Source organism: Pseudorca crassidens, chromosome 19 (assembly GCF_039906515.1).
Source record: "Pseudorca crassidens isolate mPseCra1 chromosome 19, mPseCra1.hap1, whole genome shotgun sequence".
Taxonomy (NCBI): Eukaryota; Metazoa; Chordata; class Mammalia; order Artiodactyla; family Delphinidae; genus Pseudorca; species Pseudorca crassidens.
Window position 1 is genome coordinate 41,445,038 of NC_090314.1, and position 17,256 is coordinate 41,462,293.

At 51.9% G+C, this 17,256-nt stretch overlaps 1 protein-coding gene across 1 annotated transcript; it reads left to right on the forward strand.

Moving 5' to 3' along the window:
* The first annotated feature begins 1,477 nt into the window (after nucleotides 1-1,477).
* HOXB13 (homeobox B13) lies at nucleotides 1,478-3,285 on the forward strand. Its single transcript, XM_067715655.1, has 2 exons — nucleotides 1,478-2,081; nucleotides 3,032-3,285. Exons 1-2 carry the CDS (start codon nucleotides 1,478-1,480, stop codon nucleotides 3,283-3,285), a joined length of 858 nt encoding a protein of 285 aa, XP_067571756.1.
* Nucleotides 3,286-17,256: the final 13,971 nt, after the last annotated feature.

Here is a 17,256-nt window from a genome sequence, read left to right on the forward strand (position 1 = left end):
TCAGACTCAGGTTGAACTCAGGTGAGGGGGCACGGCTGAGCCCACCTAGAGGGCAGGGTGGTCTGTTCTATATAATTGCCTTGATCCTGGTGTAGAATGCAAAAGTTCCTGTCTTCTCCAGAAAACCTGTGAGTTCTAGAAAAAGTGAACCCAGAAGGATTTGATTTGGGAGGAGTAGTGGTGGAAACAGAAAACCTCTGAAGACAGATCTGTGAAACAAATCGGTTTGGGTCTTCTGCCTTGCACTGCACAATAGGCCCCAACAGAGAGGCCTCAGGCAAGTCCTCCAGTGGTTGGGGCTCCCTCTCCCATCTCCTTTTCCTTCTAAGAAAATGTAAAGCCTGGAGGAAGCATATAGGGGAAATGGAAATCCAGACCCCCTTTTACAGACAGGTCCAGAAGCTCCATTTCCACTTTAGGTCTGAAAGTTTAGCGTCTTCAGTTCTCAAGTCTCCTTCTTTGGAGCACGTGTCCCACTCCCTCTCCCTCCCACCCCTCTCCGAATCCGGAGCTTTCTGGGCAGAAACTTGAGTCCCTGGGGAAGAGAAGTCCCAGGCACTTCCCCGGGCCCGGGAGCAGCTTATTACTGTGCATCCAGGATGGAAGGGGCACCTGGAGTGAACTGGGATGCTAGTACCTAGGACTCAAAGCAAGGGGCTTCCAGAAATACGCCTTAATCCCCATTTTCCAGCCTCCTCTGACTCAGGCACATTCCCGGGTTCCCCTTTCAGGCCCAGAGCGGCCTCCCGGCCCCACCCCCGACTCCCCTTCCCCCCACGAGATGGACACTTTATAGGGAGAGCTTTTTATTCTCTCGTTAAACCTGCCAAAGCACAGGAGACAGAGAGCCAGGGAGGGAGAGGAGGCGACCGAGGTGGGGCGGGCTCCTCGTCCCCTCTCCCGCCTTCCACTACTCCCCCCCCCACCCCCGACGTAGCTGGGTTGCTCCAAACTGGAAAGCAGCGAAAGGACACCTCCTCTCTTTTCTCTCCTTTTCAAATGCAATAAAAAACCGAGAGAGGGAGGGAGGGAGAGAAGGAGAAAGGGGGGGAGGGAGGAAGAGAGAGAGAGGGAGAGGGAGAGAGAGAGGGAGGGAGGGAGGGAGAGGAAGAGAGAGAGGGAGGGAGGGAGAGAGAGAGAGGGAGGGAGGGAGGGAGACAGAGGGGGGGAGAGAGAGAGAGAGAGAGAGAGAGAGAGAGAGAGAGAGAGAGAAAGAGAAAGCGGGGGTAAAGTATTTTCGCAATTTCTGCCATGAAGATTTTATTAGCTTCTCTCCGCCAGGCCGCAGCCAATCAGCGCGCGTGCCCGGGCACCTGCGTCTCCTGCGTCAAGACGGCCGGGCTGAGCGAATGCAGGCGCCGAGCGAGCTGGGAGCGATTTAAAACGCTTTGGATTCCCGGGGCCTGGGTGGGGAGAGCGAGCTGGGTGCCCCCTGTATCCCCCACCCCCAGCACCCCATGAGCCGACCCTCGGCCCCATGGAGCCCGGCAATTATGCCACCTTGGACGGGGCCAAGGAAATCGAAGGCTTGCTGGGAGCCGGAGGGAGTCGGAATCTGGTCGCCCACTCCCCACTGACCAGCCACCCAGCGGCGGCGCCTACGCTTATGCCCGCTGTCAACTACGCCCCCCTGGATCTGCCAGGCTCTGCGGAACCACCAAAGCAGTGCCACCCATGCCCCGGGGTGCCCCAGGGGGCGTCCCCAGCTCCGGTGCCCTACGGCTACTTTGGAGGCGGGTACTACTCCTGCCGAGTGTCCCGGAGCTCGCTGAAACCCTGTGCCCAGGCGGCCACCCTGGCCGCCTACCCTGCGGAGACTCCCGCGGCCGGGGAGGACTACCCCAGCCGCCCCACCGAGTTTGCCTTCTACCCGGGGTACCCGGGACCCTACCAGCCTATGGCCAGTTACCTGGATGTGTCGGTGGTGCAGACCTTGGGCGCCCCTGGGGAGCCTCGCCATGACTCCCTGCTGCCTGTGGACAGTTACCAGCCCTGGGCCCTCACCGGTGGCTGGAACAGCCAGATGTGTTGCCAGGGAGAACAAAACCCACCGGGTCCCTTCTGGAAGGCGGCATTTGCAGGTAAACTGCCCACTACTCCGGATCCCCTTGGCGCTGAGTGCGGGGTTGCAGGCCCTCCTGGCGCTTGCCTGGGAGGAGGTGGAGGGAGACTTGGGGCTGGTGAGGAGGAGCTTGGTTCTCCTTGGTTGGCTATTAGGACTCTGAAGGAGGGTCCAGGCAGTTAGAGAGCCTGGGTAGAGGCCCCAGAGGGTCTGTGTGAGGGCCTGAGCTGTGGGCTATCTGAAGCCTGAGGACCACCAAGCCCCTGACCTCCCCAGGAGGCCTTGGGACCAGCCTTTCGATATGTTGGTGTATTTGGCTCTCTTTGCTGTTGTTTGGGGCTCAGGGTATCCCTGCCCGGCAGGATCCCAGTTTAATTCTTCAAAAGGGCCAAATAACTCTCAATTCATTGAGTATGGGGTGCAGTGGGGTGAGTGGGAACAGAGAAATTGGATGTTCTGTAAAGAATACAACCCCTCACTTTCTCTCAGATGAGTTTTTCAGTTTCCAAAGGGAAGTTTAGATTTCCTGCAGCCATGGCTTAGGTGTGTGCATTAGTGCATGTATGTGTTGGGAGTGGGGGCAGAAACGTGTTCCCCCTGTACAGAACTTGCTTGTAGTATCTATAAGAATGGCCAAGAGTTGGAAAATGCATGTGAGGGTGGACATATGTAGACGGTGGGCAAAGGTCTGGCCGTGTGTGATGGGTGTGTTTGCAGACTTGCAGGTGTGAGGGCAGTGAAGAGTGAGGGTGGCCTGCAGAAACCGCTTTCCAAGGCTGGGCGGTGCTCAGAGCTGGAAGCCGAGGTGTCCTCTTGTGCTTTGGGGGAACAGGAGTGCACGAATGCCTGTAGGGTTACCTGAGTGCTCCTGCAGGATGACTTAGCTTGTGGGGCCTGGGTCTGCGCCTGAGCTTGCGCCAGGCGGTGGTGTGAGCATGTCTTTCTCTCCCTCCCTCTCCTGCCGCGCAGACTCGAGCGCGCAGCACCCTCCAGACGGCTGCGCCTTCCGCCGCGGCCGCAAGAAACGCATTCCCTACAGCAAGGGGCAGCTGCGGGAGCTGGAGCGCGAGTATTCGGCTAACAAGTTCATCACAAAAGACAAGAGGCGCAAGATCTCGGCGGCCACCAGCCTCTCAGAGCGCCAGATCACCATCTGGTTTCAGAATCGCCGGGTCAAGGAGAAGAAAGTCCTCGCCAAGGTCAAAACCAGCGCTATTCCTTGAGGGAGCTCCCTGGCTGTGCCTGGGAGGGGGGGAGGAGGAAGTCGGAGTATCCTGGGGAGACCAGGAGCCTGCCACAGCCAGGCTGGGGCCCAGGACTCTGCTGAGAGGCCCCCAGAGGTGACACTCTTCCCAGACCAATGCTCCTGGGCTGTTCCTCAGGCACAGCTTGGGTACCCCATTGGTCCCAGAGAGCCAGCGAGGCCCAGAGTTACAGCCCAGTCCACCAGGTAACACCACCCAAAGGACCTTGTCCCAGTCATAATCATTCATCCTGGCAGTGGCAATAATCACCATAACCAGTAATAGTTGCCATGATAATTAGTATCATATTTTCTATCTAGAGCTCTGTAGAGCACTTTAGAAACTGCTTTCATGGATTGAGCTGATTACGAATAAACTTGGAAGGAGACCCGTGGCAGGAGAGCTTCCTCTGGAACCCCTTCCATTTCCAAAGCCCATCCCCATCCCAGTGAAGGCAGAGGAGACAAGAAATGGCAGATTCACCCCTGTGACTATGTTGCCCCTTTAGCATTTTTCTAAGATGACAGCTAGGCAGGATGGACAACACTGGAGGGTGCATCTCCCTCCCTCCGTGCCCATCCCCTAGGTTGTACCCACTGGTCTCAGAAGTCCGCATCCCCACCTCTTCAATTTTGTCCGTGTGTGAAAAACAAGCCAGCGAGCTGCCCTCCGGGGTCTGTTCTCCTTCCTTTCAGAGAAATGGGGTTTGAGAACGTGCCTGGATAATTCACCACTTCCTCTCCCAAACTTTCCAAACCCTCCCTTAATGTTCCTGGTGGTTCTGACTTAAGGAGGTCATGGTTCATTGGGCATTTGGGAGCCGCATGAAATAGATATTTGTGGCCTTGTAGACAGAGCCCCTCCCAGGCACAAACGGTTACAGAATGAGGGAATAGTAGCCTATCCATGGTAGGCACGTCCCAAACACACTGGTATAGCCCAGAAGGAGAAAAACAAAAAAACAGAAAGCAGAAAGTGGCTCCTTCACTACCCGTTCCTCCTCTGCTTGCCTGCCGGTGACACCGCGGAGCTTGCAGGGCTCAGGCCTGGGAGTCGCGGAAGGCTCTTTTTCGAATGAAAGAACCACGGGCGGCGGAAGCCCAAAGACCCAGTCTCAGAGTGGGGAACGGCAGGCAGCCGGGACAACAATGGGCACGGACTCATTTCCTTTTCACTTTGCGCTGGTTCAGTCCACATACCCTGAATTCTGGGTGGGTGGAGGGCAGGTTGGCGCCAACTCTCTTTTCCGCAGCCACGTAGACAGTATGGGAACAGTGCGGAGTTCCAAAAACCTGGGGCAGACCAGCTGTTAGCAGAGCCGGGGACCCTGATGTCCTGTACCTGGGCCCTGTGCCCGGTGGGACTCGCTACCTTGGCCGCGCAGCAAATCAGCGTGTTTGAGCTGGATCTTCCTGCAGCCCAGGCTGGAGGTTTCCGGCAGACACTCTCCCGGCGATCGAGCGCACAGGCGTGAAGTGGAGAGGACCCAACGCCGGACCCACGATCCGAGCCACCGAGCAGCGAGTAGGCGGGAGGCGAGCAGCCCGAGGGAGGCCCCCGGCCATGGTCTCGACGGCCGCTCCATCTCGGAGCAGGCTCCTCCTTCTCCAGGAAACCCTGCGTTGGCCGCCGCAGCCGAAGAATTCGAGTCGGGTGGGATCCCAGTCCTGGCTCTTCTTCCGGGAGAGAGTTGGGAAGGCTGTTCTAAATCTTTTTACCAAAGAGGATCCCGAGGCTGAGGGGAAAGGCCCCGACGGGCAGTCACCCTCCCTCCCTGGGTCTTCTTAGAATGCGTGTGCTTGGGGAAGGGGAGGGTGTCAATTTCGTGATTTAAACAATTCTTCCAAGCCCCGTGGTCCAGTTTAAGCTCCCTGGTATCGCGTCCCGCCCAGGGGAAGTGACTTTCTGCCTTCCACGTTCTCCTTCAAGTTTAGTCTCAAGCGAGGAGCTTTTAATATCACAGGTTCTCGAGCTTAGTGGGTGCGACCCCCTCCCTCGCCGCTTCAGAAAGAGCGAGACTTCAGATAGGCCCATGGGTAGAGAGAGCGCCCTGGTGCCGGCTCCCCACATGGGGAGGAGAAAGGCCGCAAGAAGGGTTGCCATTTGGACTTCCTGAGATGGCGTAGGTAGAGGCCTAAGGAGTCAGGGGCCTCGAGCCTCTGGACTCCCAGAGCGCTAACTCCTCCACTCCGCTATCAAGCCCTTAAAGTTTCGGAGCTCTTCTATTATTCTCTCTCAATAATTTTAGAACAAACAAAAGAATTGGATTTTAGAGATTTATTTCGCTACCAGTGTGTTTGACCTATTAAAAAGACAAGGGCGCCCCCTTCCGGTAGAAGCTCGCCATTTCAGGGAAACCCGCCGGTCTGCTCGGCTTTAACCCCTCAACCGAGCCTCTGGCTTCCAGATGCCTGGCGCGTCGGGCCTTCGGGGTTGGGGAGTTCGGGGCTGCGTGTGAGAGCGCCGGGACCCGGAGTCGCCTGGAATTGGGCCAGGGTATAGGCAAATGTATCGGTCCAGCGGCTGAGAGACTCAGGAGGAAGGCTAGGAGAGCAGCGAGCGATCTCGAATAGTGAAAAAACGGGGCGGCCAGGACTCCCGGGAGCGAGGCTGCGGCGCCATCAGCCCTCGGTCCAGGTCTTCGTTCCACTGGAGTATTATATTTATCTTCCTCGCCAGGCCAATTCGCGGCGAACCCCTTCCTCCCCTTTTATCCCCCCGACTCATTTACTTGTATGGAACCTGTGCAAAAAAAAATTTTTTTTAATTTCGCTTTGTATTAAACCCTTTTATGGAAGCTCTTTCCAAACACCAATTTTACTCCCGAGGCAAATTATACCCCCTCCCACCGAGGCCGACCATTTAAAAATCTTTCAGTAATTTGTGTCAAAATTACAACAAAATATATCTACATGTATTTGCCTGTAGCTATTTGCTTTTTAAATAGGGCCATTTTAAGCTACAGGAGAGAGGGTTTTGCTAAATTTAGACTGAAATGTGTTGACTATAACGTTCACAAATAGGTAAATTCAAACAACAGTCTCATGAACAAATAAACGCAGAGGCGCACGAATAGACTCCGGAAAATACACCGGGCGTCTTTTCACCAGCGAGGTGTAATTTTACTCGGAGCTGCCCTCCGCGCCCTCTCCCTTACTCGGAGCAGATCATCCCCGGTTGAGTCTCAGCAAACGTCGAAACAGGATCCGAGGGTCGCGTCTACGCTGCTCCAGGACCGAAATCACTTACTTCCAACTCCAAACCAGGTGGATTTTACTAGGCCGACTTAGGGGGTAGTGGTGGAGAAGTGCATAGACGTGACCTCCGGAAGCTCTTTTCGAATCTAGGTTCTCCAAGCAGCCCAGCGGAGAGCGAACCCGAGGCTCTGGCTCCGGGGTCCTTCACTCGTGCTGGCAAACGCTTCCCACCACCCTGGAAGTCGCGAGGCCGAAGCCGGCGACTCTGCACAGCCGTGCCCCCCTCCGCAGTCACCCCTAGCTAGCCACCCCTACTCTGAGTGGTTCGAGGACCAGAAGATGTCCTGCGGCAGGAAAAAGGCCCAGATCAAGACCCGCCAGTTCTACGAGAGGCGCGGCTCCCCTCCTCCAACACGGGGCCAACTGCCCTCCCCTCTTCCAGTCCCCCTCCTCCCCTTAATTAAAGTTTTATTCAAGGTCCTAAGTGCTGCACTTTAATTAGGTTTCCTTCGGGGGAAACCCTCTGTGCCCCCGCCCCCGTCCGGTCTAATAGAAACCCCAGAGCTTCAAACGTGAATTAAATAAATGAACCCGTTACCGTAAACTGGCAATAAAGCGCGGAGGCAACTGCTGCGGAGGGGGCGAAAGGAGAGGTTCCGTTGTTTCTGAAAGAAATTTATACCACATTCTCACCCACCTGAATAGTCCCTCTCCGGGAAAGTGGGGAGAAAGCACTGGATCGGCCCTCGGCCTCTCACCCGAGTGGGACACCCCGCCCCTCCCCCCAGGCGCTGGCCTGGGCCCGGGGAGAGATTTTAAAACATCCAATGGGGAACTGATGCCAGCCTTTCTTCCTCTCTAGGCTACCAGTTACTTTTGTGTAGAAAGCGGGTGGGGGTGGTCGGAGCAGACGGAGAAGAGGGAGTTCCACCACTGGTCCCCCTCCCCTAAATTGCCTCTAAAATGATGGAGAACAGCAAGAGTTCAATCACCCTCGGAAAGTTAGGGAGGGAAAGGCAGTCTGCCGGCGCCCAGAGGTGAGGGTCGGGTCGGGGCCTTTGCCATTGAACTTGAAGTTTCAGGCCTTTGGTCTCCGCTGCCCCTACCCCCACTCTCCTCAACTCTTTATAGAAAGAGTGAGGAAGGTGAGGGAAGGGGTCCCATCTCTGGCCTCGGGAAGGAGGGAGGAGGCCAAGCGGCGTTGGAGGGGCCAGAGCGACCGGAAGACCGTCCAGAGACGCCGAGGTTGGCGGGGAGACGAGGCGGCCCCGGGTTGCAGTGGGGAGGGGTACTCCAGCCTTCTCTGGGCTCCCAGACCCGAGGTGGGGACCCTGGGGCTGTGCGCCATCTCCCTGAGCCTCGCCCAAGACTCGGTTGGGAGGGGGGCACCCGGTGCTGCGCTCCATTCCTTCCTCCTCTAGCCTAAGGTGCTCGAGCAGAGCCCTGAGCCACTCGGAGGCTGGAACATTCAGGCCGGCGCCGCCCCAGCTCAGGGCCTCGGGGCCCAGCTGAATTCCAGCCCTGGCCTTTGCAGAGGGAGCAAGAGTGTGATGCCCCTATTTCTCAGATCAAGACCCGCTCATTTTGCTACCTCCAAGAGTGCGTTTCTCTCTAAAAAGATAAACTAGCTGATTCGTGGGCCAAGGGCGTTACCGCTCTCTCAGCCTGAGGACCCGCTCAGGGAGCCCTGGGGGGGGGTCCTCCCAGGAATTTGGGGGACTCCGTGGTCACGGCGGGCAGGGAAGGGCGAGCGTCAGGCTCTTGCAGAGACCACTCGGCGGAGCGCCTCCTCGTTGGTTCCTGGAGAGACCGGCAGACACCTGGGCAGAAAGGGACAAAGAAAGCGCTTCGCAGCACGCGGGACCTGCGCGCCCTCGGCAGGGGAGAGTCTGGCGGGTGAGAGCAAGGCCCCCCCCGTACGACCTTATATTTGTCTCTGACTGGATGGAATCCTGGTACAGACAAAATTAATGTTATTGTTATGTTGGTGTTCTTATTTGAACTGCAATACTTTACAAAACATCTACTTTGAAAGCTGGGTGAAAATTAACCGTAATGATAACGGTAATGATGATTTATTAACACACTCTTAAGGGAAAGGCTCTGGCCCTTTAAAAAATAAATCAGCGCAGCTTAGTCTCAGACGGCTGCCTTCCTTCTGCCATTCCTATGCCCTCTTCGGAAGCTTGGTTAGTGCTGAGATCTGAGGAGCAACCAGAGGTGTTGCCCATGGCTGGCACATCTGCACAGGGACTCAGAACCTGCACAGAAGCAGCAGGGGGCCACATGCCCTTGTCCTCAGCCACTGACACTGCTAACTTGTTGTTCTTGGGGTGGGGGCAAGGTAATCTACAGACACACTCTGGACTCACCTAACCCTCCCCGCCCCAGCTGGTTCCTGCCCATGCCTTCTCAGAGCTACTGTCCCCACACTGACAGAACCCACTTTATAAAATGAGGACGCTGAGACTAAGTGTAAGTTACTTGATCAGTGTCGCAGACAGCAGTGGCTAAGCTGGACCCCCAAAGCAGGAGCTCCTGAGGACTAAGTTCTGTGGTCTACGCCAGCGCAAGAGAATAGGAAGGGGACTTCCCTAGGGGCGCAGTGTTTAAGAATCCACCTGCCAATGCAGGGGACACGGGTTTGAGCCCTGGTCCGGGAAGATCCCACAAGCCACGGAGCAACTAAGCCCCCGTGTGCCACAACTACTGAGCCTGTGCTCCAGAGCCCGCGAGCCACAGCTACTGAGCCCGTGTGCCTGGTGCCCGTGTTCTCAGCAAGAGAAGCCACTGCAGTGAGAAGCCCGCGCACTGCAAGGAAGACCCAACACAGCCAAAAATAAATAAATAAATAAATAAAATTTTAAAAAGAGAGAGAGAATAGGAAGCCAAGCCTCTCCTTCACTCCCAACATACCTCTCCTCACCTGTTTCCATCTGGAGCCATCCCTTGAGGTCACAGAGCTACACTCAGACTCCCTAGACCCAACCCTTCCTGGGTGCACCCGGCAGATTTGCATAAGTGCAACAACAGGGGAGTAAACACAAGTTCCATCACTCAGTTTTTGAGTGCCTACTGCACGCAAAACCTTCCACTGAGGTGGAAGGCTGGAGGAGTTACAGTGGAAATACTATCTCTCTTCCTACTGATCCCTGCCTCTCGTTCTGCCTCTCACTTGCTGCCAGGTCTTAGGTCTGCTGTTTCCTCAGATGTGACCTGAAACCGGGGGACTATATTCTGTGATCTCTGACATTGTAAGGTAGGCCAAATGCCTACACATGGGGAACTGAGACCGAGAAAGAGTCACCCCTCCCCCCACAGCATACGGAGAGACTTTCTGGAAAAGGCTGTGTTGGAGAAGGACGTCGAAAGATGCTTAAATACCAAACCCGGGTGGAAGATGTGAGCAAAACTCGGGAGAGGGGACAAAAGAGGCAGGTCTCTTAGGGAGAGAGGTCTGGACCTCCGCTCTGGTTGGGGCAGAGCTGGTAGGGAAGAGCGCAAGGGCGTTCTCACTGGGTCCTGAACGCTGGGCGAAGCCTGTGCTGTGATCAGACAGCCTCCTGCCCATTCAGGCTGTGACCGCCCCACTCCCACCCAGGCGCGCACGCACCGAATGTTGGTGCAGGCGCTACTGGTGGCACACCGCAGGCCCCAGGAGGAGATAAGGAGACAGCTCTCGGAGAGAGGAATCGGTACCCCCCTGGACTCTCAGCTTCCCATCTTAGGTGTGTCCAGTCTGTCGCCCCCGTCTGAGACCTGAGCTCGGTCTTCGGCTGACGGTTGAAGTTCGCCGCCCTTCCCCCTCCAGGCAGGGTTTTGTCGTTGAACTTGAGCCAGGCCATAAACATTCCTTCACCCCTCGGGGAGCTGGACTGGGACGGGGAGGGGGTGGATGGAAAGGTGGCGGAAGAGGGCTGTGGAAGGATCCGGAACGCCAGAGACCGGGCATCTCCCACCCAAGCCTGCATTGCTTTATCAACGAGCTTCGGATCTTTGCATTCTGCGGAAAATTCGCCAGATCTGCATTTTTAAAATCCGATTGTTGAGGCCTTATTGCAAGTTAGACCGATAATTTAGTCAGGATCAACGTAATGTAACTTTCATTTTCACTCATTCGTAATTCATGTTTTCTTATCCTATTTTAGGTAGTAATATCCCCTATTTTTTTAATGAGCAGGAAAAGCAAATGCATAAAGACCAAACGAATAATAGCTACAGCAGAGGAATTATTAGAGAAGATTGGAGTAGGTCATCCCTAGGCCATCGCCTCTGCATTTTAAAAGCGTCCCTCTCTGGGCGGAACAATCCCAGCCTGCGGCCGACGAGCCCCGCGGAGCCCTCGTTCTCCCCAGGATCCGGAAGCTTAGACTTGGTAAATGCCCCCCCCCCGCCCCCATCCTTGGCCTGGGGAACCGCCCGCGGGACCCGGGAGCCTGGCGCGTGCTTCCCAGTGACCTGCCGCCGGCGGAGGCTGCTCAGAGCGGCCTGCTGAGACCTTGTTAGAGTTTTTCCTCCCTCCCTCCCTTCCTTCTTTCCTTCCTTCCTTCCTTCCTTCTTTCCTACCTTCCTTCCTTCCTCCAGGATCCCGGAGCAAGGGAGGATCAAAGACTCTATCCCGGGGTCTTTTCCTGGCTCAGTAAAACCCAGTGTAAGGGTAACTGGGCGCGCTGCGCGGGAGACGCGGGGCTCTTCTGTATCTCGTGGGAGGCAGCTCCGCGCGCAGGGCTTCCTTCCCGGCGAGGAGCCCAGGCGGCTCGGCGAGCGGCCGAGAAGGCACCAAACCCTGACGAACTTACGACAAGCTCCCGGCCTCCTAAACGCCCGGAGGCAGGTCCTCACTAGCAAACCGGAAAAGGGGCTTGACGGAGCGGTCAGGATACTACTCTCCGCACTCAACCCGCCGCCTCGTCCCCATCTGGCTTTAACCCGCCCGAGGACTTGGACCGAAGAGCGTTTTTTGTCTCATTCTCCTCCCCAGCCTTCGATTCCCCAGGCCCTCGGGGCTCCGGAAAGAACTCAGTCAACCCCTCTCCCTTTGTCTGACCTTTGGGGAAAAGAGGCGTGGGCGCCTGGGTCAAGTTCACGCACCCGGCCAGCATCTTTTAGGGCAAGTGGGGCCACCTTTGTCATTTGGACCAGAAGGGTCCTAAGCAATCGGGATTGGGGGGAGGGGCGGGGAGGCAAAGCTTCCAGAAAGGCTTTTTGATTTTAGTCTGCTGTTCCGTTCTCACATCCCCGCCCGCGCCTCCACTCAGCTCTGTTGAGGAGAAATAACTCTATCTGAAAGGAAGCCGTTTATTTGGAAAAATAAATGCGAAGGCTTCGTGGAGTGAGCTTCTCAGAAATGGTCTTAAGTCTTTGGCACTTGGGTAGTTTTTCGTTAGTTCTGTCCCGGTGTTTATGAAAGTTAAGGATTTACAGTGTTTATTTGGTACAGCCGTTTCTGCGGAATCTGACTTAGAGTGAAAGAAGCCACATCTACACTGCTCCTCAAAAGCTTCAGACTAAACACATTTAAATAATTACCTGCAACATTCCAGCCCTTACAAAAAACAAAAACAAAACAAAAACGAAACAAAACAAAAAACCCTCAAAGTGCAAAAACAAACAAAAAAACCCTATTCAGATAGCAGAAAATAGAATATGGGGCTTTAAACACACACATACTCTGAAAACTTTTAATAAACAACGCTCTTTAAAATTTTTTTCCCATTCTTTATTCTAATACTCATGTTTTATAATTTGCAATCACTGTTATTCGTTACTTTTGTCTTTCCCCTCCCAGCTTAGTTATATGCATCCTATCTCGAGTCTAAAAACACACTATACATTTACAATGTCATAAGCAATTTCCCAAGTTATTGCAATCTTCTAAATGCCATTTAAAAATGCATAATATGAAATGAGTTATTTAGAAAACCATTTCCCTAATGTTGGTCATTTAGGTTGTCCCCACATTTAAAAAGAAAATTATTTTTTCCTAATTAGAAAAGTAACACATTTTCATTGTCAAGAATTTTTTTAAAATCTAAAAAATATTAAAAAGAAAAGAAAACTACCCCATGTCCTATCACCCAGAGTTTACCAAAATGAATCTTTTGTTGTATTTTCTTTAGTTGTTTTTTATACAAATATGTATAATTTCAAAATTGAGATTCTGCATGAACATTTTTGAATCTTGCCTTTTAACTTAATATTAGATGAACATTCCTCAGTGTCATTAACCATTCCTCAAAAACATGATTTTAATGATTGCATAGTATTCAGTCTTCCAGGGCTGCCATCATTTGGAAAAGCATTTCTCTAATTATTGATCATTTCCGTGTTTACTTTTTAAAATAATTCATAAGAGAGTAAGAGAACATTGTTATGACCCTACGTGTGTTTGGTAGGAAGACAAGAATTGAATCTCCTTCGAATAGAATGCTTCGAAATTTTTAGGTCAAAAAGTCCCCCTCCTAGGTCTCTGTTGGGAGGGGGTGAAAGTGGACCTTCTAGAGTGCTGGAAATATTCTATGTTTTGATCAGGAGGGTGGTTCCATGGGTGTGTATACATGTGAAAAAATCATTAGGCTGAACATTTAAGATTTCTGCACTTTACTTTTATGTTTTTAAATTACTTTTTAAATTTTTATTTTATTTTTGGCTGTGCTGTGTTTTCATTGCTGCGTGCGGGCTTTCTCTAGTTGTGGCAAGCGGGGGCTACTCTTTGTTGCGGTGCGCGGGCTTCTCATTGTGGTGGCTTCTCTTGTTGCGGAGCACAGGCTCTAAGTGCTCAGGCTTCAGTAGTTGCGGCACACGGGCTCAGTAGCTGTGTCCCGTGGGCTCTAGAGCGCAGGCTCAGTAGTTGTGGCGCATGGGCTTAGTTGCTCCGCTGCATGTGGGATCTTCCTAGGTCAGGGCTTGAACCCATGTCCCCTGCATTGGCAGGCGGATTCTTAACCATTGAGCCACCAGGGAAGTCCCCACTTTTTAATTTTAGCACTTCTTTCCCACTCCTGAAAGCCTATATCTGTTTACACAGAAAAGGACCAATGCAGAAAATAGGTAGGTGGAGGAAGTGAGAAAGGAGTGGGGACCAACCCAAACTGGAGCAGTTCACCCCTTGCTAGGGTATTACCTTTGGTTCATAGAGACCAGAAGTAAATATTGAACAGCTAGTGATGAGGAGAAAGACAAAAAAAGAGCCTGGCCCTTCTTCCCCACCCCATGTTAAATAAAGAAGATTTTTTCTATCACACTTACACTCATGTAGCTTTGAATTTTCCAAGCGAGTAGAAGATAAAAATAGGCTAGATGAGGTTTATAAAGAGAGTTAAAATTAACATATAAATAGCTGACTCAGCTAACATGGTCACGTGAAACAGAAGTGGGGTGCTTTCTATACAATGAAAAAAAATTTTAATTTCAGAAAGATTCATTTTGGATCTATTGTGTAATCTACATTTTCACTGTAAAAGATAGCAGACAGGACTTGGAGTCTGCCGGGGCAACTGCTCCCCCAGATGACGGGGAGGACCCGTGAGGGAGCGGAGTGGTGTCTGCTGTCTGTGTCTGGTTTTATTGGCACTATCTCGTGTGATGCTGCGTGCCGGCCAGAACATATGCTCCCTCCCTGGGATGCTGGAGGAGCGGGGAAAACCCTCCAGACTAGTTGGCCCCATGCTTACTTCCTGTTGTACTTCAGAGAGAAGACTGTTACAACCACTGCACACTATGCATCGGCGATTTTTCATTTTTTTTTAATTAGTTCACTTTTTCAGTTAGGATAAAGTTGGATTTTTAATATCTGATGAAGAAAGACATCACAGACATCTTTCCATGTCAGGAAAATATACTGTGGGTGTTTTTGCCACTCCGCGGCATCTTCCCGGACCGGGGCACGAACCCGTGTCCCCTGCATCGGCAGGTGGACTCTCAACCACTGCGCCACCAGGGAAGCCCCATGGGTTTTATTTTATTCTATATATTAAAAAAAAAAAAGCTTTTCCTGATCTTTTGAGGTATAGCATAATTCAGTAAAGTCCATTAATCTTAAGTGTATGGCTCGGGAAATATTTACCCATGTAACCACCATTCAGAACAACTTACAGGACATTTACAGCACCTCTGTAGGTTCCCTCAAGCCCCTTTCCAGTATAATAGTCCAGAGATAATTGCCATTCTGGTTTCTGTTGCTATGGATTAGTTTTGCCTCTTCTTGAACTTCCTATGAACAGGTCATACAGTACAGAGTACGGACCTCTTTTGGGTCTGGTTTATGCCACTCAGCAAAATGTGCCACGTTGTAATGTGTATCAGTGTTCTTTTAAATTGCTCTATGCTATTCCATTGTATGGATGAACCATGAGTAGTTCATCCGTTCACCTCTTGACGGACATTTGAGTTGTTTCTATTTTGGGCTATTATGAATAAGTCTGTTATGAATATTCTTGAACAGATCTTTTGGTGGATCAATTGATTCATTTCCTATAGATTTTCTGGATCATAGGGTAGGTATATGTTTAAATTTACTAGCTATGTGGCATTTTTAAAAATCAAATTATCCATGAACCAGTCGCATTTCCCCACAACTAGCACAGGTAGTCAGATTTAAGAGCAAGAAAAATCTAACATTAATGGTTATGATTACGTTTGCTTGAATTTCTAGAATGAGCTCATTTTGAGGTCTTAATGACCTGGATCCTCGGGACAGCAGAGATTTAAGTTTGCTGATAGCAGAGCATCAAAACTCATGGCTCTGGTTCTTCCTGTAGCCTCCCTCCACTGATCCAGTCATGGGGCAGAGTAACACCTGCAGGTTAGGTCTACATGGCTCTCACCAAACTCCCCCAAATGCAAGTGCAATGAGTCAGGGCAAAGAAGAACTATAACTGAGGCCAACGGTAGAATCAGCAGGGCACCCAGGGGCCCAGGGGCCCAGGGGTTAGCGCTAGAAGATGGAAGTGATTCTCCCGAGTCCTGACTTGGATGCTGAGTTATGACTCAGGAAATTTATGGCCCCATGGTCTTTTAACAAGAAACAATCTATCTTCCTGGGCAGAACTTCCATTACGAGTGACAGGTGCCTGCAGCCAGCTTATTAAAAACCATCATTTCACCCCCAAAGCGAAGGTGTCACAGTGTGTTGGAACAGAATGCTAATTTCCAGCTTCATAGCTTAATCTGGGGCATGGAGAGACATTATGAGACATATTAATATTGAAGAGAAAGGAAACCCAGTGCTATTTCTGCAGCTACACCCTGAGCCCAGGGAGTGTTAGGATCTGCCTGTGTTTCCCAGATCACACTGCCCCATCCCAGCAGGTTACACAGCTCACAGACTCTCACCTGCTGCCTTGGGCTGGCTCTGCCCTGGCCTGAGACAGAGCTTACCTTGCTGCTCAGCGGCCGTGGTGGAGTGGAGTGAGCACTGCACTTCCGGTCGGCGGGCTGGATTCAAGTCCCAGCGGTGGCAGAGGGAAAAGCCCTTATGTTTGCATGGTGCTTTTTAATTTTTCCAAGTACCTATGTGCGTTCGCACCTTTTACCTCGTGTGGTTCAGTGACGTACAAGGAGAGGGAGAGAATCTGCCCATTTGACAGAGAAGGTAAATGAACACCCTGGAGGCAGCACTTTGTTGTTATTTTTGGAGGTGAGAAGAGCCTCCACTCATTGGCTTTTGTCTCTAACTCTCTCCTATGCAGCTTTGAGAACAACTCTGAGAAATTTGTATGGCGGGAGGGGAGATATGGGGGCGATATTTCACAGAGATCTCTCAGGGTCGAGCCAGGTTTTCTGCCCACACAGTTTCTCTACCCCCATCCAGTCTCCTGGATGATCTTCCTGGCTAAGTTATCCAGTTATCGATGAACTTTCTGTCATCCAGGCCTGGGGGTGCTCAGGCCAAGTCAAAGGGAGATCTAAGGAAATGGTCTGAATGGTCAGGTCAAGAATTAGCCACGTAATTGAACCAAGTACAATTACTTGTACAAGACAGCCCATCAGTAGATACCTCATCTAAATGCTTGGAGTTGGGGGCATGGGTTTGGGGAAACTGGTACTCAGACATGGTAGTGGGAGGGATCTCCCCAAGAGGTGAAGTGGAAGGTTCATTTTCAGTTGCACCATAGCAAAATATTTTAAAATTTTCTGTTGTTTCTAACTTAACAAACAACACGAATTTTGCATAGTTGCCATGAAATAGCAGAACGTTTCACAACTTTTTGTGGCTGATTTCATGTAGTTTCACAATTTACATCAACTATATAAAACTGCCCTAGAAAGTTTTGTTCCTCTGAGAATCTGGGGGGCACGTGCTATGTCCTTCTTTCTGTGTCGTTTTTAAAAAAGTAATTAATTAATTAATTAATTTGTGGCTGCGTTGGGTGTTCATTGCTGCGAGCGGGCTTTCTCTAGTTGCGGCGAGCGGGGGCTACTCTTCATTGTGGTGTGCAGGCTTCTCATTGCGGTGGCTTCTCTTGTTGCGGAACCCAGGCTCTAGGCGTGCAGGCTTCAGTAGTTGTGGCACGCGGGCTCAGTAGTTGTGGTGCACGGGCTTAGTTGCTTTGCGGCATGTGGGATCTTCCCAGACCAGGGCTCAAACCCGTGTCCCCTGCATTGGCAGGCGGATTCTTAACCACTGCGCCACCAGGGAAGTCCCCTTTCTGTGTCTTCTTACTCTGACACTCCACCTGAGACTCAACATTATTTTCTTCAGACTCCTTCCCTCTTTATTAAAATATTTGGGTAAACAAAATGAGCACATCTA